The 24,974-nt window shown below is 46.6% G+C and overlaps 1 protein-coding gene across 2 annotated transcripts in view; it reads right to left on the bottom strand.

Moving 5' to 3' along the window:
* Positions 1-24,027, bottom strand: part of LOC141156571 (uncharacterized) — a 113,119-nt gene extending 89,092 nt beyond the window's left edge. For both annotated transcript variants that reach the window (XM_073642765.1, XM_073642766.1), the window contains exon 1: positions 23,763-24,027. In XM_073642765.1, coding sequence (XP_073498866.1) covers positions 23,763-23,778 — 16 coding nt within the window. In that variant the 5' untranslated portion in view covers positions 23,779-24,027. The remainder of the gene's footprint in view (positions 1-23,762) is intronic.
* Between the last annotated feature and the right edge of the window lie 947 nt (positions 24,028-24,974).

Here is a 24,974-nt window from a genome sequence, read left to right as displayed (position 1 = left end):
AGCAGTGTGTGGTACTCATTCTATTAGGCCATCTATACTAAGCTCCACCAGCTTTCAAATTACTAATAATTTTTAGCTACATCTTGCCTGTAAAATAATTTTGGGCATATTAGCAGTGTGTGGTACTCATTCTATAAGGCCATCTATACTAAGCTCCACCAGCTTTCAAATTAATAATAATTTTTAGCTGCATCTTGCCTGTAAAATTATTTTGGGCATAGTAGCAGTGTGTGATACTCATTCTATTAGGCCATCTATACTAAGCTCCACCAGCTTTCAAATTACTAATAATTTTTAGCTGCATCTTGCCTGTAAAATAATTTTGGGCATAGTAGCAGTGTGTGGTACTCATTCTATTAGGCCATCTATACTAAGCTCCACCAGCTTTCAAATTACTAATAATTTTTAGCTGCATCTTGCCTGCAAAATAATTTTGGGCATATTAGCAGTGTGTGGTACTCATACTATTAGGCCATCTATACCAAGCTCCACCAGCTTTGAAATTACTAATAATTTTTAGCTGCATCTAGCCCGGAAAATAATTTTGGGCATAGTAGCAGTGTGTGGTACTCATTCTATTAGGCCATCTATACTAAGCTCCACCAGCATTCAAATTACTAATAATTTTTAGCTGCATTCTTGCCTGTAAAATAATTTTGGGCATATTAGCAGTGTGTGGTACTCATTCTATTAGGCCATCTATACTAAGCTCCCCAGCTTTCAAATTACTAATCATTTTTAGCTGCATCTTGCCTGGAAAATAATTTTGGGCCTGTAGCAGTGTGTGGTACTCATTCTATTAGGCCATCTATACTAAGCTCCACCAGCTTTCAAATTACTAATAATTTTTAGCTGCATCTTGCCTGTAAAATAATTTTGGGCATATTAGCAGTGTATGGTACTCATTCTATTAGGCCATCTATACTAAGCTCCACCAGCTTTCAAATTACTAATAAGTTTTAGCTGCATCTTGCCTGGAAAATAATCTTGGACCTGTAGCAGTGTGTGGTACTCATTCTATTAGGCCATCTATACTAAGCTCCACCAGCTTTCAAATTACTAATAATTTTTAGCTACATCTTGCCTGTAAAATAATTTTGGGCATATTAGCAGTGTGTGGTACTCATTCTATTAGGCCATCTATACTAAGCTCCACCAGCTTTCAAATTAATAATAATTTTTAGCTGCATCTTGCCTGTAAAATTATTTTGGGCATAGTAGCAGTGTGTGGTACTCATTCTATTAGGCCATCTATACTAAGCTCCACCAGCTTTCAAATTACTAATAATTTTTAGCTGCATCTTGCCTGTAAAATAATTTTGGGCATAGTAGCAGTGTGTGGTACTCATTCTATTAGGCCATCTATACTAAGCTCCACCAGCTTTCAAATTACTAATAATTTTTAGCTGCATCTTGCCTGCAAAATAATTTTGGGCATATTAGCAGTGTGTGGTACTCATACTATTAGGCCATCTATACCAAGCTCCACCAGCTTTGAAATTACTAATAATTTTTAGCTGCATCTAGCCCGGAAAATAATTTTGGGCATATTAGCAGTGTGTGGTACTCATTGTATTAGGCCATCTATACCAAGCTCCAGCAGCTTTGAAATGAATAATAATTTTTAGCTGCATTTAGCCCGGAAAATAATTTTGGGCATAGTAGCAGTGTGTGGTACTCATTGTATTAGGCCATCTATACCAAGCTCCACCAGCTTTGAAATTAATAATAATTTTTAGCTGCATCTAGCCCGGAAAATAATTTTTCTTCCCAATAGTGGTAGCAATAGAAATATGGGGCGCGCGCCTGGCTAACAAAAATATACGCTTCATAACAAAAAATACCAGCCTAGCGCACTGCATTAATAAGATGGCATCATCGTCTCTCCCAGTGCTAGGCCTACTACGCCGGCTAGCATTCCTGTGCCTAAAACACAATGTATGGGTCCGTGCTAGCCACGATGCTGAGGGGTCTAACGCTGCTGCTAACGCTTTATCACAATTCAATTGGCAGATTTTCTCAGAGCTCCTCCCCAACACCTACCCATCGGGCAACAGTTGCCCACCCTCCCTATGGGATCTAGTGGCGAATAGTTGATGCCATTAATCAGAGCGTCAGCTGCCCCGTCGACGTGGCAAGCATACGGTAAGGCATGGGAAGAGTGGACACGACTAGTAGCAGGCAGACGGGTTGACCAATGTGAACAAGCCAGATTACAAGTCACCATAGAATTTCTCCATCAGCTAATGATGAGGGGCATATCAGGGGCGTCAGCGCAGCGGTGTCTGACTGAAGTAGCATTTCACTTCCAACTACTGAATTGGGGAGATGTGACAAAGAGATTCATCATCAGACAATCCATAAAAGGGTGGAAAAGGGGTCAGCCAAGTCAGGAGTGTAGACGTCCCGTCCCGTGTCACTAAAACTGATTTCTCACATCATATCCCTAACACCATTAACATGACACTCACAATTTGAAGCAACACTACTGTCTACTGCATTTGCGATCGCCTTCTTCGGGGCGCTATGCATAAGCGAATTAGTCCCTCAATCCAAAATTACCACCAGTGGAGGCTTTTTACACCAGGACGTAGTCATAGCCAATAATGCAATACGTCTACGCATACGCAAATCGAAAACGGTTCCAGCGGGCAGGGGCACTTGGGTACTTCTACAACCCACAAACGGTACACTGAGTCGGGTAACAATAGTAAAAAGATATATAACCATCAGATCACAAAGTAATTTCTTCCTATCACACATTGATGGAACGCCATTATCAAGATACCAGTTCCAAGCTATATTTAATAAATGCCTAACATCGGCAGGGAACTACCCCAAAGATTACGGGACACACTCATTCCGCATAGGCGCGGCCATGGAAGCAGCAAGAGCAGGACTGTCAGAAACGGAAGTTCAGAGGATAGGGAGTTGGCGATCCACGTGTTTGGCGAGATACATAAGATCAGACTTGTTATCCTAACGTGGTTTGTTTCTTTTACAGGTGACGCTAAGCCAACTGTGTGGGTGATAGGCCACTCGTATATATATTGGGCAGAAAAAAGAGCGAAAGTCCCCCCAGGCGGGAGGAAATTAGAGTTTCATAACACATATTTCAACTGGAGAGGTATTAGAGGCCTGCTATGGCCACAGGTACTAATGGAGGTAATCAAGGTAGGGAGAGAGGCAAGAGGTCCGATCATCTTAGTTATACAGGCCGGGGGAAACGACCTAGGTCATCACAAGAGCGCATAACTAATGGCAATAATGAAACTAGACACTGAGCGCGTCAGAGAATTTTTCACAAAACTAACTATAGTATTGTCAGAGATTGTGCCGATAGCAGTATGGCAAGGTGCGCGAGACATCACGGCCATCGAATGGACAAGGCGGGTAATAAATATTCGGATGGAAAAATTTAGAAGAGACAGAGGCGGTGTAGTGATACAACACCGACAACTGGAAGGAGATAAAGCAGGCCTCATACGGCCCGATGGTGTTCACTTAATGGATATTGGACTGGACATATTCCTGTCAGGACTCCAGGACGGAGTGGAACAAGTGTTAAGAGTGATGGATTGGGGTCAGAGTCCTGCATACGAGTAGGCAGGATCCTCCGTGGCCTGGAAATAGAAAGGACATGTTGGAGAGTTACACTTGTTTTCCAACTTGCCGGTGTGGAGACCCAGGGCATGCTGCAACAAGCTGAATTATTTTAGAAATAAAATGCCTTTCTAATGGAATGAGTATAAAGAGTTAATAAAGCTGTGACCGATCCTCACCCATCCAGTTGTAAGAGTTACATTATTGTATTGTCAAGGAAAGGGGGGCGGTAGGGGGGCTGAGCGTCTGGGTTTGGTTGGGGGTCCCCACAGTCTGCCTAGGCTAGATGCAGTTAAAAATTCTTATTAGATACACAGGCGGTGCAGCTTGCTTCGCAGCTGGGCTACTACGCCCAAAGTATTGCCTAGGCTAGATGCAGTTAAAAATTCTACGCTGACTAGCAGACACTGATGCTTTGGAGCAGACCTCTGAGTAAACAGCTCTTCAGACTCAACCATCTGTGTTATCCCAAGCCATAGTGTATGTAGTTTCTTACGGTTAAGGGGGGGGGGGAGCGACCCAACCCACCTGGAATTGAATAACGCCAACGTCACGTAAAACACAGCAAGGGGACTCCAAAAAGAGTCTCCATTTTTTCAAAAACTTGTGGCACAGACACCACTTAAGTGGCATCAATTGCCCCAGAGTTGCTTAAAACGGTTGGAGAGGTGATTTTACCAAATCCTCAAGCTTTTAGTCTCCCCAGGATGACACAGGGGTAGAAAAGTCCTTGCGGATCGATGATTTGTTCATCTTTATGAACGTGAGTCTGTCTACATTCTCAGTGGACAGCCGCGTGCGCTTATCTGTCAGCACACCACTAGCAGCGCTGAACACACGTTCAGAGAGAACGCTGGCAGCAGGGCATGACAAGATCTCCAAGGCGTGAGTGGCGAGCTCCGGAAATTTTTCCAGATTGGAATCCCAAAATGAGCAAGGGTCCAGTGACATAGTCATGGCTTCGATGTTCACTTGGAGATACTCCTGTACCATCCTCTCTAGGCGTTGACTATGTGTCAGACTTCTTGTCTCCTGTAGCCTTGCAAAGGATGGTCTAAAAAAAGTGGTGAAACGATTCCACAAAATTGCTGTTACGAGCAGATACTGTGTTACTGTTACGGTTTGAGTGATGAAGACTCGACAGTCCCACAGTTGGCAAGTTAGAACTGTGAGATTCACTACGTGCACCACTGGTGTTTTGTGTAAAAGCACATGTAAGATTCTGCAACAGCCTCTGCTGATACTCCTGCATGCGTGAATCCCTTTCTATGGCAGGAATAATTTCGGCAAATTTACTTTTGTACCGGGGATCTAAGAGTGTGGCAACCCAGTAGTCGGGATTACTTCGAATTCTGACAATCCGAGGGTCATGTTGCAGGTAGTGCAGCAAGAAGGCACTCATGTGTCTTGCACATCCAGGAGGACCAAGTCCTTGTTGTGTTCGTAGCGAGGTAAGAATCATGCTTCCTTTCTCTGCCCTCACCCCCCAACCTCGCACAACAGAAATGCGATCAAGGTCTCCCTCATCTGATGAGTCTTCCATGCCCATCGCCAGTTCGTCCTCCACTTCTTCCTCGGCTCCTGCAGCTTTCTCAACAGTTTGGCTGCTACCATGCGCCCTGGTTAATCCCTCTCCCCCACCCTTCCATGCCTGCCGCCTTGGTGCTGCCGACCGTCTGGGCCTTGGAGATGTTATCCCTTCCGCATACGACTCCTCCTCTACTTCCTCCACCTCCTCTTGTCCCACCACCTGACTCTGAATTCTGTTTAACGTGTGCTCCAGCATGTAAATCACCGGAATAGTCATGCTGATAATGGCATCGTCAGCACTAAACATCTTCATCGCCATTTCAAAACTGTGCAGAAGGGTGTGTGGCACCCCTGAGGGTTCAGTCGCCACAGAGTTACTGCATCTCACCCAGAGGTGTGGTATCTCACCCTCAGGTAAGGAAGGAGTATGGCTCGGGACCCTAACACCTGCATCCAATACATACCCGCAGTGTGGGTAGGGCGAGAATGCTGCTAAGGGAGAGCACAGTCCCTGGTCTCTAGCTGGTGGGAGGGTCCTATGTAGTGGGTGTGGGTGGAAAAAGCAGCTTAGGGGAGCACATGACAGGGAGAGTATAAATAGGAAGCCATCTTAGAAAGAGCAAGCCAGTCAGAGGAGGAGAAGTGACAGGAGCAGAGGCTCTGCATGAGCCCTGCTCCGGAGGCGGGCCTAGCCTGGAAGGCCCAGGACTGAAGGAGAGAAGAGAGGAGTGGGAGCAGGAAGGCTCCAGGAACCGAAGGGACCCTAGGGGTACTGGCCGTGCAGAAGGCCACCCGTACGCCCGCTGCTACCAGGAGGTAGAGGGGTCAGGCCAGATAAGGGGAACCGGTCCCTCAACTAGCAGAGAAACAGCAAGGCTCAACTAGAAACCGGAGACTGCAGCATTTCATGTACTGCAGGCCAAAGTCCACACCAGTCTCACTAAGAAGGTAGCCACATAGGACCCAGGGGACGGAACACACGTCGCCCGCCAAGGCCCGAGGATACCGGATAGAAGTGTCACTGGGTGTGAGGTGCAGGGAGAAGGCCAGAGAAAGGACACACAGAAGGGGGTCCTGCTAAGTACTCCGGAGCTATCTGGGGGTGGACAGAGCCCCTCACTGAGTACGCACAGCACGACGGGGGAGACTGCTCTGGTACCTGTAATCTGGACTGCAACAACTGTGAGTAAAGATCTTGGGACTGCATCACACGGACTCTGTGTTCATTACTGACTCCCTGCACTACAACCACCATCATCCACCCCCACTGCCCTGAAGCTACACTCTTCCTGTGGGGAGTAATAATACCATTGCTGCAAAACCACCAGCTTCAGAGGACTGTTCCGCAGCGGCGGCCCCTTTGGCCGCACTCCACAGGTGGCGTAGTCGGACATTATAAAACCCATATATACAAATTACCCTTGGATTAACCACCTGGGTCACGGACCGGGTCACCGCCACAGTGACTACAACCCCCAGCGTCTACCGGCGCGGCTCCGGGTACCCCAAGGCCCAGGGGGCGCGTCAACTTCCTAGGTCCCTGATCTGAGACCACTCCTCCAGCGTGATTTGCCCCACCTCTGGATCTCGTTGGCCCAGGCTATAAGTCAGAAGGTATTGCACCAGGGCTTGTCGGTGCTGCCACAGTCGCTGCAACATGTGCAGAGTTGAATTCCACCGTGTCGGCACATCGCAATTCAGCCGGTGAACTGGCAGGCCCAACGACTTCTGTAGAGATGTAAGTCGTTGAGCTGCAGGATGCGAACGGCGGAAGTGAGCACACAGCGACCGTGCCCTCTGCAGAAGGCCATCTAGTCTGGGATAGTGGGCTAAAAATTGCTGGACAACCAGGTTCAACACGTGAGCCATACAAAGCACATCTGTGACATTGCCCCGGCGAAGGGCCGCACCCAGGTTTGCAGCATTGTCGCACACGGCCTTCCCTGGTTGCAGGTCCAGTGGAGACAACCATTCATGAAACTGGGTTTCCAGAGCTGACCACAACTCCTCAGCTGTGTGACATTTCCCAGACATTTAAAAGTAAACACCGCCTGATGCCGTTGAGCCCTGCTGCCAGTATAGTAAGGAGGTGTGCAGGATTCCTTTTGCGCAGTTAGAAAGCGGATGGCATTACCAGACAGGCTTTGAGTGCAGGTGGATGACCGAGAGGAGGTTGAGGAGGCAGAAGCAGTGGAGGAACTTTGCGATAAAGAGGATTGATGCACAACTCGTGGGGACGGCAAGACTTGGACAGCAGCCCCTTGTCCTGCTGTCACCATAGTTACCCAGTGCCCAGTCAGCGACATGTAACGCCCCTATCCATGCCTACTCGTCCAAGTGTCTGTGGTGAAATGCACCCTGTCACACACAGAGTTTCTCAAATAAGCGGTGATGTTGTGTGCGACATGCTGGTGGAGCGCAGGCACACCTTTCTTTGAGAAGTAGTGCCGACTGGACATCTGGTACTGGGGCACTGCGACGGACATAAGGTCTCTAAAATCCTCCATGTCCACCAGGCGGAAAGGCAGCATTTCTGTAGCCAACAGCTTGCCGATGGTGAAATTCAATCTCTTAGCTTTGTCATGGCTAGGAGGAAATGATCTTTCACTTGTCCACATCTGAGGGACCGAGGGCTGGCTGTTGTGCCTAGACAGGGTTGAGTAGGGTGTCCCCGGCAAACTGCCGGTCTGTGAGGAAGATGCAGGCGGAAAAGTTAGGTTGCCTTGATCCAAAGGTGGTGCTCTCGATGTCGGAGAGCGCTCAACACCAGCTGGTGTTTCCACTTCCAAATGAAATGATGGCCTGACAATCACACTGGCTGTTGCGGGTAAAGAGGTGGCAGGTCTGCGTCCAAAAACATGTGTGACTGCTGTCCCCCCAGTCACAGAGGATGAAGAGGCCGCGGATGCACAAGATGGGGCAGACGGTGGTTGGCCCGGCCCGCTAGGCTGCATTGTAGCACAGTGAGCTTCCCACTGCAACTTATGCTTCAAATCCATGTGACGGTTCATTCATGAAGTACTCAAACTATGGATTTTTTGGCCTCTACTTAGCTTTTGGTGACAAATATTACAGATAACACAAGTTGGGTCATCCTTATCGATCTGAAAAAATGCCCAGGCTATGCAAGGCTTAGAGCCCATGCGACCTGAAGAGCCACCACGACTTGTGGTCAGAGGCAGAGTTGTGGTTGAGGATGCAGTTGTTGACGTGCTTCCAGTACTCCGTCTCTGTCCAGGAAGGCGCAACCTAACCTCGTCGTCAATAGCATCTGTGACGCCCTACTGCGCTTGGTATCACAGATCCTAGAAGAGTGCATTGATGGAATCCTCCACAAGAGGCCCCCAAACATTCACACATCTCCACCTTCCACCTCAGACCAGCAGAGGGAGCCCATTAGGGATATAAATAGGGAAGGTGGAGCTAGGCAGTTCAGTTCCTCAGAAGAGTTCCTGCAGTAGAGAAGCCTAAGAGAGGTCAGTCTGCAGTGGAGCTCAGTCTAGTCTAGAGAACTCAGTTAATAGTTCAGCAGTGGAGCACGAGGCTTCTGCTAGCTAGATTCAGGGAGCCCAGTTAGAGCTTAAGGTGTGCCGGCGCCATAAGATCGTTGAAGCGCGGCAATCTGCCGTTAGTGTGTATAGCCTAGTGAGGGCCCGAGTAGGCCGAAGGCGAGTGGAGAGTTAGTACATAGAGGGCAGAGGAGCTTAACCAGCTCACCCCGAAGTATTTACCGGACACCGGATCCGAGTTTACAAGGATCTCTATGACCCAGTAAGGCATAACCGGAATCCCTGGAGAACTACAAGTCCCAGGATCGCTAAGGTGCTGATATGTAACAGAGCCAGGAGACGCTTAGGCCCCGCATACTGGGAGCGTGAACTCCAAGACAAGGCCCTACCACAAGGTCAGCCAGCGCAGGACAGAGACAAAGTTAGGCCTAGCTCCAGGCAGGTCAGAAACTTACTACGCAGAGGCAAGAAACAGGAGGCCCTACACCCGCTCATTGGGGAGGATCCTGATATGCACCCTTCACCCTACAGTGCTCCGGGATGTGCCTGAATTTCCACCAGTAAAAGGTACTGAAGTGACTACCGTGTCCGTTCGGGTTCTTGCTCTGACCTAGCTGGGTCTCGCCTGTCCTGCATTCCCCCTGCATACGCTGCCCTGAGGCCTAGCTCTACCTGTGGGGAGCTATACCATCGAGCTGTCTTATCACCGGCCTCAGTGGACTGCTGCAGCGCTGGTGCTTCTCACCAGATACCACAGGTGGCGTCACGAACTCTTATAAAATTACCAATTATCCACCCTTTTAAAGAGTGACCCCAGGGTACGGGCCTGGGAGCCGACCACCGCGACATCCCCAAGGCCAGGCAAAGGCCCGGGTACCGAGTCATCCCCATCCCCTAGGCTAGTCACATCCTCCTCCACCTCCTCTGCTGACCTCATCGACTGGCTGACTGTGGGTTGACAGTAAGTGGGATCTCCAACCTCGTCATCATCAGCCTGTGTGTTCTCACATCCGTCGTCCTCAGAGCCAACCTCTTCCTGCCCTGACTGAAAAGTCAAGTTGTCACTCCAATCAGGTATTTGAGTCTCATCTTCGTGTTCATCATTGTCTCCACCAACAGGAGTTACAGTTTGGGAACGAGGGTCTACATTATGCTCAGAACCTTCTTCATCTGGTCCTGGATCCGACTCATAAAGATTCTGGGCATCAGTGCAGAACATTTCCTCGTCTGGATTAACAGAAGCTCTGGAGCAGACCTCCGTTTCCCAGGCTATAGTATGAGTAAACAGCTGTGCAGACTCAACCATCTGTGTTACCCCATACTCAGAAGGGCAGCTGGAGACTTGGGAGCTGTGAGGAAGCAAGTGCGATTGGGGTGACACCTCTGAGGACTGGAGTATTTGTGATGTTGAAGTTGAGCTGGAGGAGAGCCCACTTGAAGGAGCACTTGATATCCGTTGAAGCACCTGCTGTTTTTGTGCCTCATCTGGAATTTGTAGCGATGGGCATGTCCGTAAGAAAGGGATCGTATCACATTGTCCATGAAAAGAAGTAGACATCTTAGATTGGCTGGAAGATGGTCTTTCTTCTGCAGATGTTACCCCCCCCCACCGCGGGGGGGCTCGACCCACCAGTGGACAGGCACCAGTATTGGGAGAGGGTGGCTGGCCGTCAGGGTCCACCGCGGCTCTGGCAAAAACCCGGCGACACGGAGGTCGCGCGGGCAGGAATGGACTGGCCGTGTCGGCTTCGCACTCCAACATAGTCCCTCTGCCCGCTCGCGCCCGTAACCTCAAAGTGATGCGCAAGCGGCTTTTCTTCCCAGGGCTTTTCCCCGCCCAGCAGGAGCGTGGGGGAGCTCAGGTCGGCCTTCCACTGTACTTCCTTACCTCCCTCGCCCTCTTTCCTTCTTCCGTTCTCCATCTAACCCCTCAGCTCTGTGGTGTCCGCTCTCCCTCCAGCTCTCTCCTTCTCACAGGTGGACTACTGCGTGTATTCTCACTGTGGCGAATCTTTTGGGCCCAGGCATAAGAAGTTGTCGAGGTAATGGATAATATGTGCCCCCTTAGAAACGTCCATTACAACCCATTCGAGGAAGCAACTAAACGCCTCAAATAGTGAGCAGGATCTGGACCACCCCATGGGCAAACAGCGATCTATATAGTATGTGTAGCGCTCCGAGGGTTCGGTCGCTACAGAGGTATTGCATCTCACCCAGAGGTGTGATATCTCACTTCCAGGTAAGGATGGAGTGTGGCTCAGGACCCTAACACCCACATGCACTACACCACATTTCCGGGGGGCAGGGCGACAATGCTCCCAAGAGTGAGCACAACTGCCCCTGTCCCTGGCTGGAGTGGGGGGAGGGAACACCTAGAAAGGGGGAACCCGGTAGTATGTGGGTGGGGAGACTAGATCCAGGGTGCACTGGAAGGAGGAGTATATAAGGTGGGCACCATCTTGGAGAAGAAGAGAAGAGGGAGAAGAGAGAGAAGAAGACTGGGAGCAGGGGCTCTGTATGAGCTCTGCTCCGTGGGCAGGCCAAGTCACAAGGCCTGGGCCTGGAGGAGAAGAAAGGAGAGGAGAGGAATGGAGGAGGCTCCAGGAGTGGAGTGAAGGGACTCCAGGGGTGCGGACCGGCCAGTCGCCACCGTACTCCCGCCGATACCAGAGTAGGGGGGTTAGGCCAAGAAAAGGAACTGGATCCCTCATCTAGTGGAGGAGAGCAACTGCCCTCAGCTAGTAACTGGAGGCCGTGGCATTGCACGTGTTACGGCCCCTCACTACACCCATTAGGAAGGCACCATATAGGGCCCAGGGAAACGGAACATACGTTTGCCCGCCAAGGCCCAAGGCAGCTGGACAGAAACATGGTCAATTGTGGGGTACGACGGGCCAGAGAAAGGACACACAAAGGGGGTCCTGAAAAGCATTCCAAAGGTACCTGGGAGTTGGCCGAGCCCCTCACCTGGTGAGCACAGTACGACGTGGGCAGCCATTACCTGCAGAAGTGGCTTGGAGTGTAAAACTGTGAGTAAAGACCCTGGACTGCATCACTGGACTCTGAGTCATTACTGTTGCTCCTGCGCACAATCACCCCCACCACCTGCACTCACTGCCCTGAGGCTATACTCCTCCCGTGGGGAGTTATACTACCCTCTGCTGCGCACACAACATCAGCCTCAGCGGTCTGCCCCGGAGAGGCGGTTCTCAGTGACCGCAATCCACGGGTGGCGTAGTCGGACATTTCAACATTAAAAACCAAGTAAACAGATCCGCCACTGGTTTGACCACCCTGAGCCACGGGACCGGGTCACCGCCACGGAGACTACAACCCGACATTACACAGAGACCCGGCTCCGGGTATTCCCCCACACACGGCCCCGGGGGCGCGTCATATGCTCCTTCCCAGAAGCAGCCCAATAGGTGGACACTATTCGGAGGCACAGGTAGTAAGTAACCGGAACGCCGCATCAATGTCTGTTTTGGCCATTAGGGTGACCCTTCCCAACTTCTTGATCCACCTGATTGCCTTGTCAAAGGATGTACAGTATATACTACTGTACTTGGTTCCGCGTCGATGTTGTCGTTTACTGACCTGCCCCTTGGATATGACAAAAGGTGGATTAGTCCGAATGTATTGGGTTCCGTTTTTGGCACAACTCACAACGGGGATACCACTACGTCTTGTAAGGAAAGTGTTCTGAATGGAATCGCCATTGTACCTAAAGATATTTCTTTTTTTAATTTTCTTGTCACGACGTCTGGGTGTTGGTAGGCTGATTTTAGATTTTTACTCCAGACTTTCTTGATTTTAGAAGGGCATGACATGCCTATATCTGTGTCTCCCCCTCCTTTTACTCCTCCACCTCTTTTCTTTTCACATGCCTTTATGTACTTGTCACTTTTCCATGTGTTAGTTGTGTCTTCTGAGCAGTTTGTCAGCTTTTGGACACCTTTGAAGTGTTTTCTATGTGTTTCTATGTGTTTCTATGTGTTTTTGTTTGCCTGCCATTGGTTTTAACGGTGTTCGACGGTGTTCGACGAACAGTTCGGCGAACATACGGGTGTTCGACGAACCGAACCGAACTCAAACACTATGGGGGTGGCTCAACACTAATTATAAACTTCTGTGAAGCACCTTGGGGTTCAAGGTGCTCACCACACATCTAGATAAGTTCCCTAAGGGGTCTAGTTTCCAAAATGGTGTCACTTGTGGGGGGTTTCCACTGTTTAGGCACATCAGGAGCTCTCCAAACGCAACATGGCGTCTGCTAATTATTCAAACAAATTTTACATGCAAAAAGTCAAATGGCGCTCCTTCCCTTCCGAACCCTGCCGTGCGCCCAAACAGTGGTTTTCCCTCACATATGGGATATCAGCGCGCTAATGAGAAATTGCACTACAAATTGTGTATTCCATTTTTCCTGTTACCCTTGTGAAAATAAAAAAATTGGGTCTAAAGTAACATTTTTGTGAAAAAAAGTTAAATGTTCATTGTTTTCTTCCATATTCCAAAAATTCCCGTGAAACACCTGAAGGGTTAATAAACTTCTTGAATGTGGTTTTGAGCACCTTGAGGGGTGCAATTTTTAGAATGGTGTCACTTTTGGGTCTTTTTTGTCATAAAGGCCCCTCAAAGTCACTTCAAATAAGATGTGGTCCCTAAAAAAATGTTTTTGTAAATTTCCTAACAAAATAAATTTTGGTTCCAAAATTGTGCTGATGTAAAGTAGACATGTGGGAAATATTATTTATTAACTATTTTGTGTGACATATCTCTCTGATTTAAGGGCATGAAAATTCAAAGTTTGAAAATTGCTAAATTTTCTAAATTTTCACCAAATTTCCGATTTTTTCACAAATAAACGCAAGTGATATCGAATAAATTTTACCACTATCATGAAGTACAATATGTCACAAAAAAACAGTCTCAGAATCAGGGGAATCCGTTGAAGCGTTCCAGAGTAATTACTTCATAAAGTGACAGTGGTCAGAATTGAAAAAATTGGCATGGTCACGAAGGCAAAAACAGTCTCTGGCGCGAAGTAGTTAAAACCATCTTGTTAAGCTAATGCGACCTCCACCACTTTTCTAAGGGGCATTAAAACCGTCTTGTTAAGCTACTGCGACCTCCATGTCTCTTCCAAGGGGCATTTAAACCGTCTTGTTAAGCCACTGCAACCTCCACGTCTCTTCCAAGGGGCATTAAAACTGTCTTGTTAAGCTACTGTGACCTCCACCACTCTTCCAAGGGGCATTAAAACCGTCTTGTTAAGATAATGCGACCTCCACCACCTTTCCAAGGGGCATTAAAACTGTCTTGTTAAGCTACTGCAACCTCCACGTCTCTTCCAAGGGGCATTTAAACCGTCTTGTTAAGCCACAGCAACCTCCACGTCTCTTCCAAGGGGTATTAAAACCGTCTTGTTAAGCTAATGCGACCTCCACCACTTTTCCAAGGGGCATTAAAACCGTCTTGTTAAGCTACTGCGACCTCCACCACTTTTCCAAGGGGCATTAAAGCTGTCTTGTTAAGCTACTGCAACCTCCACCACTTTTTCCAGGGGCATTGATATTGTCTTTTTATTCCACTGCGACCTCCACGTCTCTTCCAAGGGGCATTAAAACTGTCTTGTTAAGCTACTGCGACCTCCACCACTTTTCCCAGGGGCATTGATATTGTCTTTTTATTTCACTGCGACTTCCATCACTTTTCCAAGGGGCATTAAAACCGTCTTGTTAAGCTACTGCGACCTCCACCACTTTTTCAAAGGGCATTGATATTGTCTTTTTATTCCACTGCGAACTCCAATATTCTTCCAACGGGCATTGCATTTCCTCCTAATTTTAGTCAGCTTTTGCTTTTCAATGCATAGGCGAACACTAAGGGAGACCGACTCCACAATACTGGGTAGAAGGTTTTTAGTATGCTGTAATCCACATCTGGTTCAAGGGGCATTGGAGTTCCTCATAATTTTTGGAAAGCCTTCCATTCACTGCTTAGGTCAACAGTGCACAGGAGATCCAGTTGCTATAAATGGAAAAAACGGTTTAGTTAAGGCCCTCTGACCTCCTTGTCACTTCCAAGGGGCATTGGAGTGCCTCGAAATTTTTGGTAGGCATTGTACTCACTGCATGCCCTATAACTGTGTAGCCGAACCTCTCCTTTTGGTACAGAAACATATCCTACTAGACATGTGTGGTTGACTGGCCTGATATTGATATGAATGGTCCCTGTTCCTCCTGCTCTTTCTCCTTTGCCACCACCTCATCCATCATTCATCACCTGAAGCTTTGTTTTAACGGGATTCATAGAACTGGGATAGTAGCATGAAAACATCCAGCAATCCTCGGAGGAGGTAGGATATGCGTCAAAAAGCTGACCACCTCAGGCCTAGCTGCTACTACATACATGCGCTTGCATTCCAAGAAAACAAAGCAGATGCTAACTTCTATCATCATCATCATGCTCCTCACCTTGGCACTCTCAACTCCCCTGATGGAGAAGCCAGGGCCCTCCGGAGGAGTCTGGTTCTCTGGTGGGCTCGTCCAATGCTGCCCTAAAGCAGGCCGGGCTAAGAAAAGTGTGGAGGAATGTTCCAAGGAGAAATAGGGGCGGCTGGGTACCGTTTATGGACACCCGGCCGCCCCCAGGCTGCTGGGGACCGTGTGTGGACACCCGGCCGCGGGGCGGCTGGGGACCGAGAATGGACACTCAGCCGCCCCCTGGCGGCTGGGGACTGTGTGTGGACACCCGGCCGCCGGGCGGCTGGGGACTGAGTATGGATACCTCGCTGCCGAAGCAGCCATGAGGTAGTGGCCAGCTTCGGCCTCCCAAGCTAGCAGTATGCTATTGCAGCCTGGAGGTGGGTGGGTGTCAGGTTGCACACTTACGCTTGCATTCCAAGAAAACAAAGCAGATGCTAACTTCTATCATCATCATCATGCTCCTCACCTTGGCACTCTCAACTCCCCTGATGGAAAAGCCAGGGCCCACAGGAGAAGTCTGGTTCTCTGGTGGACTCATCCAATGCTGCCCTAAAACAGGCCAGGCTAAGAAAAGTGTGGGGGGATGTTCCAAGGAGAAATAGGGGCGGCTGGGTACCGTTTATGGACACCCTGCCGCAGCCAGGCGGCTGGGGACCATGTGTGGACACCCGGTCGCGGGGCGGCTGTTGACTGAGTATGGATACCTCGCTGCCGAAGCAGCCATGAGGTAGTGGCCAGCTTTGGCCTCCTCCAAACTAAAAGGCCTCATTTCAAGTGCAAGCAAGCTAGCAGTATGCTATTGCAGCCTGGGGGTGGGTGGGTGGCAGGCAGCACACTTACGCTTGCATTCCAAGAAAACAAAGCAGAGGCTAACTTCTATCATCATCATGCTCCTCACCTTGGCACTTTCAACTCCCCTGATGGAGAAGCCAGGGCCCACCGGAGGAGTCTGGTTCTCTGGTGGGCTCGTCCAATGCTGCCCTAAAGCAGGCCGGGCTAAGAAAAGTGTGGGGGAATGTTCCAAGGAGAAATAGGGGCGGCTGGGGACCGCATATGGACACCCGGCCGCCCCCAGGTGGCTGGGGACTGTGTGTGGACACGCGGCCGCAGGGCGGCTGGGGACCGAGTATGGACACTCAGCCGCCCCCTGGCGGCTGGGGACTGTGTGTGGACACCCGGCCGCTGGGCGGCTGGGGACTGAGTATGGATACCTCACTGCAGAAGCAGCCATGAGGTAGTGGCCAGCTTCGGCCTCCTCCAAACTAAAAGGCCCCATTTCAAGTGCAAGCAAGCTAGCAGTATGCTATTGCAGCCTGGGGGTGGGTGGGTGTCAGGTTGCACACTTACGCTTGCATTCCAAGAAAACAAAGCAGATGCTAACTTCTATCATCATCATCATGCTCCTCACTTTGGCACTTTCAACTCCCCTGATGGAGAAGCTAGGGCCCACCGGAGGAGTCTGGTTCTCTGGTGGGCTCGTCCAATGCTGCCCTAAAGCAGGCCAGGCTAAGAAAGTGTGGGGGGATGTTCCAAGCAGAAATAGGGGCGGCTGGGGACCGTTTATGGACACCCGGCAGTCTCCAGGCGGCTGGGGACCATGTGTGGACACCCGGCCGCGGGGCGGCTGGGGACCGAGTATGGACACCCGGCCGCCCCCTGGCGGCTGGGGACCGAGCGTGGACACCCAGCCGCCGGGCGGCTGGGGACTGAGTATGGATACCTCGCAGCCATGAGGTAGTGGCCAGCTTCGGCCTCCTCCAAACTAAAAGGCCCCATTTCAAGTGCAAGCAAGCTAGCAGTATGGTATTGCAGCCTGGGGGTGGGTGGGTGGCAGGCTGCATACTTGCGCTTGCATTGCAAGGAACGGGGGAGGTACAATTGAACACTGCCCTGGGACAAGGACTTGCACGGGGATAGTTGCAAGTCTGTCTCTTCTAATGCGGAAAGGATCACTTCTGTTGGGCACACTTTTAGGCAGTGACCTGGGTGTCAAAGATGCTCCAGGAGTCTTCCTCATGCTGTTCCCATGTCTTTTCAGCACTGTATGCATGTGTCACACAGCACATGGCCAGATAAGATTGTAAAATGTTAAAATGACATTTCCCGGTGAATGCATTTGTCACGGTTGAAAGCAATACAAAAGTGCAAAAACGCATAAAAAATGCTACTTGTGAACATAGCCCAAGGTATGGAGGAGTATTTTTGTTTTTGGTTATTTATTTTACCTTATACACAAGTCTTTACCCTGGAAAGGAACATCCTTAACATATTTCACAGGAAAACAGTTTCGTTTTTGAACGTTTTATTGTGAGCCCGTTAAAGTGGCTTAATACCTCTGACCACGTTGTTGACAGCAGTGACTTGGGGGTCAGAAATGCTTCCTGGGGCGATGCTCATGCTGTCCCCATGTCTTTTGAGCACTGTCACTATCGTTTTGGGCACTTTTTAGGCTTTCTACAGACTGCCGGGGACGCCGCCGCAAAAATGCTCTGGTTTCCCATAGACTAACATTGGGCTCGTTGCTCGGGTCGAGCACCCGAGTATCACGGCGAGCTCGGCCCGAGCTTCGAGCACCCGAGCATTTTAGTGCTCGCTCAACACTAGTTGACACAGATCTCTCCTCACATTGTTATACTGATGAAGAAGACAGTCCAGATATCTTTCAGCCATGTGATGAAGATTGTGACAAACCAATTCTGTTTACTCAGTCTGCTTTGAATGATCTGGTTAGAGATCTTTATCTACCAAAAGAGTCTGCTGAACTATTGGCTTCAAGACTACAAGAGAATCGAATGTTTAAACCCGGTACAAGTGTCTCATTTTATCGTAACAGAGAAGCAGAACTGCGGAAGTACTTCCATTCAGATGGCCAGCTTATCTATTGTACTGCTGTTGAAGGGCTACTTCTCTTTATGGGACTTCCAGCATATGATTCAAGGGATTGGAGGCTTTTTATTGATATTTCCAAAAGAAGTTTAAAGTGTGTGACGCGCCCCCAGGGCCGTGGGGTGCTCGGCAGCCGGGCCTCCTATGTATGCTGGTAGGGGAGTATCACAGTGGCTGGCCCGGTCCATGACCCGGGGCGGTCATTAAAAAGGGGAAGATATTGGGGATTTGGGAAAGTGTTCGTGACGCCACCTGTGGAATGCGGCTAAGGGGTGCCGCCGCTGCGGAGCAGTCTTCTGGAGCTGGTGTTACGGCAGCTGGGATGGTGTGGCTCTCCACAGGTAGAGCTGGCTCCAGGGCAGTGTAAGAAGATGGTGGTTGCTCTGGGCGTTGTAGTGCGGTGAGGGAAAGATGGCGCAGATAGAGAATGGACAGAGGCAGTGCAGTGCAGTCATCCGAGTCTTTACTCACAGTTCTTATGGCAGTTCCACTGGTGCACTGTACGGGTGCTAGCCTCCCACGTCGTGCTGCGTTCACCAGGCAGGGGTTCAGCATTTCCTCAGGCAGATTAGGAGTACCGGACAGAACCCCACTTTCTTGTTTCCTAGCTAGACCGACTTCACGCTGGGTCTTTCTCCCTCCTGCCCTGCGCTGCCCACTCTCAATCCCGCTCAAGTGCTCTGAAGTCCCTCCTGTGCGTCGGAGTTCCCGGACCTGCTTGACCCTCCTGGGTATTAGAATGCGGCTTTGGCAACTGACTATATAAGCCAGAAGCCTCCGGTTTTTCCAGCCGAGACTTGAAGTACACGACTGGTCCAGGGGCCGGTCCCCTTCTTGCGGCCTACGATCCCTCTGTCTTCTGACAGATTTGGGGCGTACGTGTGTCTTCCTGCACTCGCCGTACCCCCTAGGATCCCTTCTTAGAATGGAGCCTACTCCTCTGCTCCCCTCCTGGGCCTCTATCACTAAGCCCCTACTTGTGGAGCAGAGCTCCTACTGAGACTCTGCTCCCGGACTGTTCTTCTGAACTGTCCTCTCACTACTGTTCCTCTCACTACTCAACTGCCACCCTAAAATGGCTCCCCTTTATATATACCTACTACTATAGTGCTCCCTTAAACTACTTCCTCCACCCACACCCACTACTGGTTCCCCCCTACCTCTGGGTTCCCCCCACTTCAGCCAGGGTCAGGGCTCAGCAGGAAAACACATTGCGTCTTGCCCCTCCTGCTGACCTGGGGTAGTGTAGTGTTGGATGCAAGTGTTGGGGTCCCGGGCAGCACTTCCTCCTTACCTGAGAGAAGGAGACACCACACCTCTTGGTGAGGTGCAGTACCTCTGTGGCGACTGAACCCTCAGGGCGCCACATGTGTTCTATTACACAATGGAAATAAGTATGGCTCTGTACCGATAGGTCATTCTGTAAAACTTAAAGAAGAATATACAGTAAAAACATCAAGATTGTTCTAGAGAGGTTAAAATATAATGTTCATGGGTGGTTAATTTGTGTTGATTTGAAAATGGTTAACTTTCTTTTGGGTCTGCAAGGAGGGTACACAGAACACCCTTGTTTTCTGTGCTACTGGGACAGTAGAGCTACAGCAGAGCATTGGGTGAAAACTGAATGGCCTCAGCGACAGAGTTTGGCATCTGGCGTTAAGAATGTCATCCATGATCCTCTAGTGGATAGGAAGAACATTGTCTTTCCTCCCTTGCACATAAAACTTGGATTGATGAAGCAGTTCGTCAAAGCTCTCAATCACAGTGGAGAATGCTTTAACTATATATGTTCAACTTTTCCTGGTCTTAGTGAAGAGAAGAAAAAGGCTGGAATATTTGATGGACCTCAAATAAGAACACTTATGAGAGACCCAAACTTTATCACATCAATGAATGAGACAGAAGAAAGAGCTTGGATGCATTTTGTAATGCGGTGCAGAATTTTCTAGGGAATAAGAAAGCAGACAACTATGAAGAGATTGTGGAAGAGCTACTAATGAGTCTGCGAAATCTTGGATGTAGAACGAGTATCAAGATTCACTATTTACACAACCATTTGGACTTTTTTCCAGAGAACCTTGGGGATGTGAGCGAGGAACAAGGGGAGCGTTTTCATCAGGACATTAAAACAATGGAAGAACGGTATCAAGGCCGGTGGGACTGACATATGATGGCTGACTATTGCGGAGCTTGATGAGAGACAACCCAGAAGCTGTACATCACAGATCAGCCAAGAAAAGAAAGGTCAAATAACTGCCATTTGCCATTCATCTGTGTGCCATATATATGTGTTTTTATATTTTGTAGTTTAATTCTGTAAGTATATTTGATTTGCTGTACATAGACTTTGTAATCTTTGTTATTCCTTGATTAAAAATATACAAAATGTAGTACCAAAAATCATGTGTTTTTATCAAAAAACATTCGATAGGAGTAATTTTCATCAAAAATTGAAAATATCTCGAAATCCTGATGTGATAGCCAAAAACGGACTTCGTATTTGTAATCAGCAGCCAAAATTGACTTAAAATATGTTTTAAAACCTTTTGCCAGAAAAATAGCTTTGACCAGTGTAATAAATGGATAGATAATAGATAGATGATAGATAGATAATAGATAGATAGATGATAGATAGATAATAAATAGATAGATAGATAATAGATAGATAATAGATAGATAGATAGATGATAGATAGATGATAGATAGATAATAGATAGATAATAGATAGATAGATGATAGATAGATAATAGATAGATGATAGATAGACAGATAATAGATAGATAATAGAAAGATAGATAATAGATAATAGAGAGATAGATAGATAATAGATAGATAATAGAAAGATAGATAATAGATAGATAGATTATAGATAGATAATAGATAGATAATAGATAGATAGATAGATAATAGATAGATAATAGATAGATAGATAGATAATAGAAAGATAGATAATAGATAGATGATAGATAGCTAATAGATGATAGATAGATAAATAATAGATAGATAATAGATAGATAATTGAAAGATAGATAATAGATAGATAATAGATAGATGATAGATAGATGATAGATAGATAATAGATAGATGATAGATAGATAATAGATAGATGATAGATTGATAATAGATGATAGATAGATGATAGATAGATAGATAGATATTAGATAGATAGATAATAGATAGATATATAGATAATAGATAGATAGATAGATAATAGATAGATAATAGATATATATTAGATAGATAGATATATAGATAATAGATAGGTAATAGATAGATAAATAATGGATAGATAATAGATATATATTAGATAGATAGATAATAGATAGATAATAGATAATAGATATATATTAGATAGATAGATATTAGATAGATAGATAGATAGATAATAGATAGAAGGATAGATAGATAGATAGATAGATAATAGAAAGATAGATAATAGATAGATGATAGATAGATAATAGATGATAGATAGATAAATAATAGATAGATAATAGATAGATAATTGAAAGATAGATAATAGATAGATAATAGATAGATGATAGATAGATGATAGATGATATATAGATAGATAGAGGGATAGATAGATGATAGATAGATAATAGATAGATGATAGATTGATAATAGATGATAGATAGATGATAGATAGATAGATAGATATTAGATAGATAGATAATAGATAGATATATAGATAATAGATAGATAGATAGATAATAGATAGATAATAGATATATATTAGATAGATAGATATATAGATAATAGATAGATAATAGATAGATAAATAATGGATAGATAATAGATATATATTAGATAGATAGATAATAGATAGATAATAGATATATATTAGATAGATAGATATTAGATAGATAGATAGATAATAGATAGAAGGATAGATAGATAGATAATAGATAGATAGATAATAGATAGATGGATAGAAAGATAGATAGATAGATTATAGATAATAGATAGATAGATAGATAGATAGATAATAGATAGATAGATAGATAGATAGATAGATGATAGATAAACTTTAGATGGGTGATCAGAAAACCTCTTTTTTTTCAATATATGACTTTTTAATATGTGACTTTTTTCAATATATGTTGATGATGATTTTTCGGAGTGAAACATCCTTGGGTTTTCACTCAAACCAATATAGTCATTGTAGTCATTGGTGCGGCTTTTCTTTTTTTGTAGACAGATATTATACTGTGTCTGCATAATAAAATAAATAGCAGTTTCTTAAAAGTTCCTATGGAAATATGATGTAACAAAATAATTGTGAAAAGTAACTGAAATAAATGAGTAAAATAAAAAAACTTTAGAAAAAAAATCTAAATCTCAATAACCTGTTTAAAACACTTAAAAATAAAATATTGCAAGAATTTTTAAGAATTGCAAATCTACATGAAAGTTCATAATGTTGCATACTCTGCTACAAACAGTACATTCCTTTTTGGACAATGATGGAACCACAGTGCGTGCTTTGTTCTTTGATTTCTCTAGTGCGTTCAACACATTACAGCCACTCTTACTGCGTGGAAAGTTGATTAAAATGGCGGTGGATGAGGGACTTGTGAATTGGATAATTGACTACCTGTCGGATAGGCCACAGTTTGTTAGGTGGGGGACGGCTACATCAGATAGTGTACTGAGCAGTGTCGGAGCCCCGCAGGGAACAGTGCTGTCGCCATTCCTCTTTACATTGTACACAGCTGACTTTCAGTATAAATCAGACCGTTGTCACCTCCAGAAGTACTCGGATGACTCTGTGATAGTTGGCGGTATTGGGAAGGACCAGGATGAAGAGGAATATAGAAGGGTGGTTGCGGACTTTGTAGTATGGTGCCAGGCTAACCATCTAGAACTAAATGTTAAGAAAACCAGGGAGTTGGTGATGAGCTATGGAAGGTGCAAGAAGGTATGCCTACCTGTTACCATTGACGGTCAGGATGTGGAGATGGTGGACAGTTTCAAATATTTGGGGGTTTACCTGGATAGCAAGCTAGACTGGAAGTGCCACATGGAGAAGGTCTACAAGAAGGGGATGAGTGGATTGTACTTCCTAAGGAAGTTAAGGTCTTTTAATGTGTGTGGCAAAATGCTTGAGGTGTTCTACCAATTCATTGTGGCTAGTGCCACCTTTGCGGCAATAATATGCTGGGGTAACAGTGTGCGTGTTGCTGACGCCAACAAGCTCAACAAACTTATCAAGAAGGCTAGCGCGACGGTGGGCCTACAGCTTGGGACCTTTGAAGAGGTGGTAGAGGATAAGATTAAGAAGTGCAGAGCTATAATGGGCAACAACACACACCCGCTTTATGAACTGTTTGCGAAACAGAAGAGCACATTCAGCAATCGCCTAATACAACTAAGGTGTAAAAAGGAAAAATACAGGAAATCGTTTGTTCCAACAGCTATGGGGGTGTTTAACAAATGTCTGAAAAGCAATGTCTAAAGCATTCCAAATGTTATGTTATCATATGTGTCATGTTCGAGATCTGTGTTCTGCTGCTGTGATACCGCAATTTCCTCCGGGATAAATAAAGTATATCTTATCTTATCTTATTCTGGAGCTTATTTCCTATTTTATATAACTTTACATTGTTCGAAAGACTAAATTCCTTAATTATTTAAAGTCTGAAATATTTTATTAAATTAACTCCTCTCAGATGGATGAATGTTCCCCCAGCATCTGGATACATGTTGAAGATTGGCACAGTTGTAGAGACTATAGGACACGTACCTTGGGATTTTTCCATGGCACCCCTCGTCTTCCTCGTCTGCTGAAGAAGAATCACTGCTTGATATATGTGGAGTTTGGAATTTAAGTAAAAGAAATTGCAAATTTCTTAGTAGGTCTTCAGTCGTACAATGACTTTAGGTGACAAGAGGATAGCTGAAATATGCCCAGACAAGAAAACCTAACCCCCTCCCAGTGACCAATAATATACAGAGGAGTGTCCTGTAGGCATACGGTAGTGAGCTCTGCGCTGTACAGTCGCTCCAGCACACGTGCTGAGTCAGCTCATATCTCTCCTGCTTTATGTAACTTCTCTATGGTTACACAAGCCTGCAGAACGCCCTGTCCAAATTAGTGTTACATAGCCCCGCATCTGACATGCCTGAGCCTTGCTTCCTAATAACTTCATATAAAGGTATGTAAGAGTTCAGCAGTCTGGTCTGTAGAATAAACATGCCTGATAACAGAAAGTAAAAGCTAAAGATGATGTTACTTTTCTTGGACGTTGCGCCTAATATGTAAAACAGAAAGCCGCCTTCCATCCAAAATCAACAGAACTCACGTGTAACGGTTTCCGAGGAGAGATGAGCGAATCAGTTTGAGGCCAATTGAATTCAGTTCAAATGTTCCAAAAAAAATCAAATTCACTTAAGTCCAATTTTTTAGGATTTTATTTGTAAAAATCTGAGAAGGGGGTGAAAAAAAATAATACTTAACTAGTACCATCACCACAGTCCCCTTTCTGGTCCTCCATGCTGCTCCCTCCGGGCTCTTCTTTCCTTTTGCATCAGGTGTTTGTCACTCACGGTGTGGGAAAGACTAAGTGCAAAATGAAGGGATGAGGGGAGGGTAGCCCAGATGCTAATGAAAGGGGCAGTGGAGACCCCTAGGCAGATCTAATATCACCCTACCTGTCCTACCGTCCCTATATAGGTTCTGCACCTATCGCCGATCAGGAAACCTAATCCCTGTGTATCCCTAGAGCTAGGCCATAGATAAGGAGGAGGGGTGAGCACTGGTCAGACCCCACTATAATCTAAAGGCAACAAGGGAAACTAACAAAGGGGAAAAACTTAGCTGGATCAGACACCAGAGAGATAACACCAAACGTCCTCCAAGGGCACCAGAGAGGAAGCTAGCCGACTGCCATAGCTCCAAGCCTGCACAAGGGAAAATGAGAATATCACCGGCAACTCCCTGAAGCAGACTGAGAGA

This window comes from Phyllobates terribilis, unplaced genomic scaffold (genome assembly GCF_046119375.1).
Source record: "Phyllobates terribilis strain yellow unplaced genomic scaffold, ASM4611937v1 Scaffold_8__6_contigs__length_399053987, whole genome shotgun sequence".
NCBI classification, from domain to species: Eukaryota; Metazoa; Chordata; class Amphibia; order Anura; family Dendrobatidae; genus Phyllobates; species Phyllobates terribilis.
This window is presented reverse-complemented; position numbering and strand designations above follow the sequence as displayed.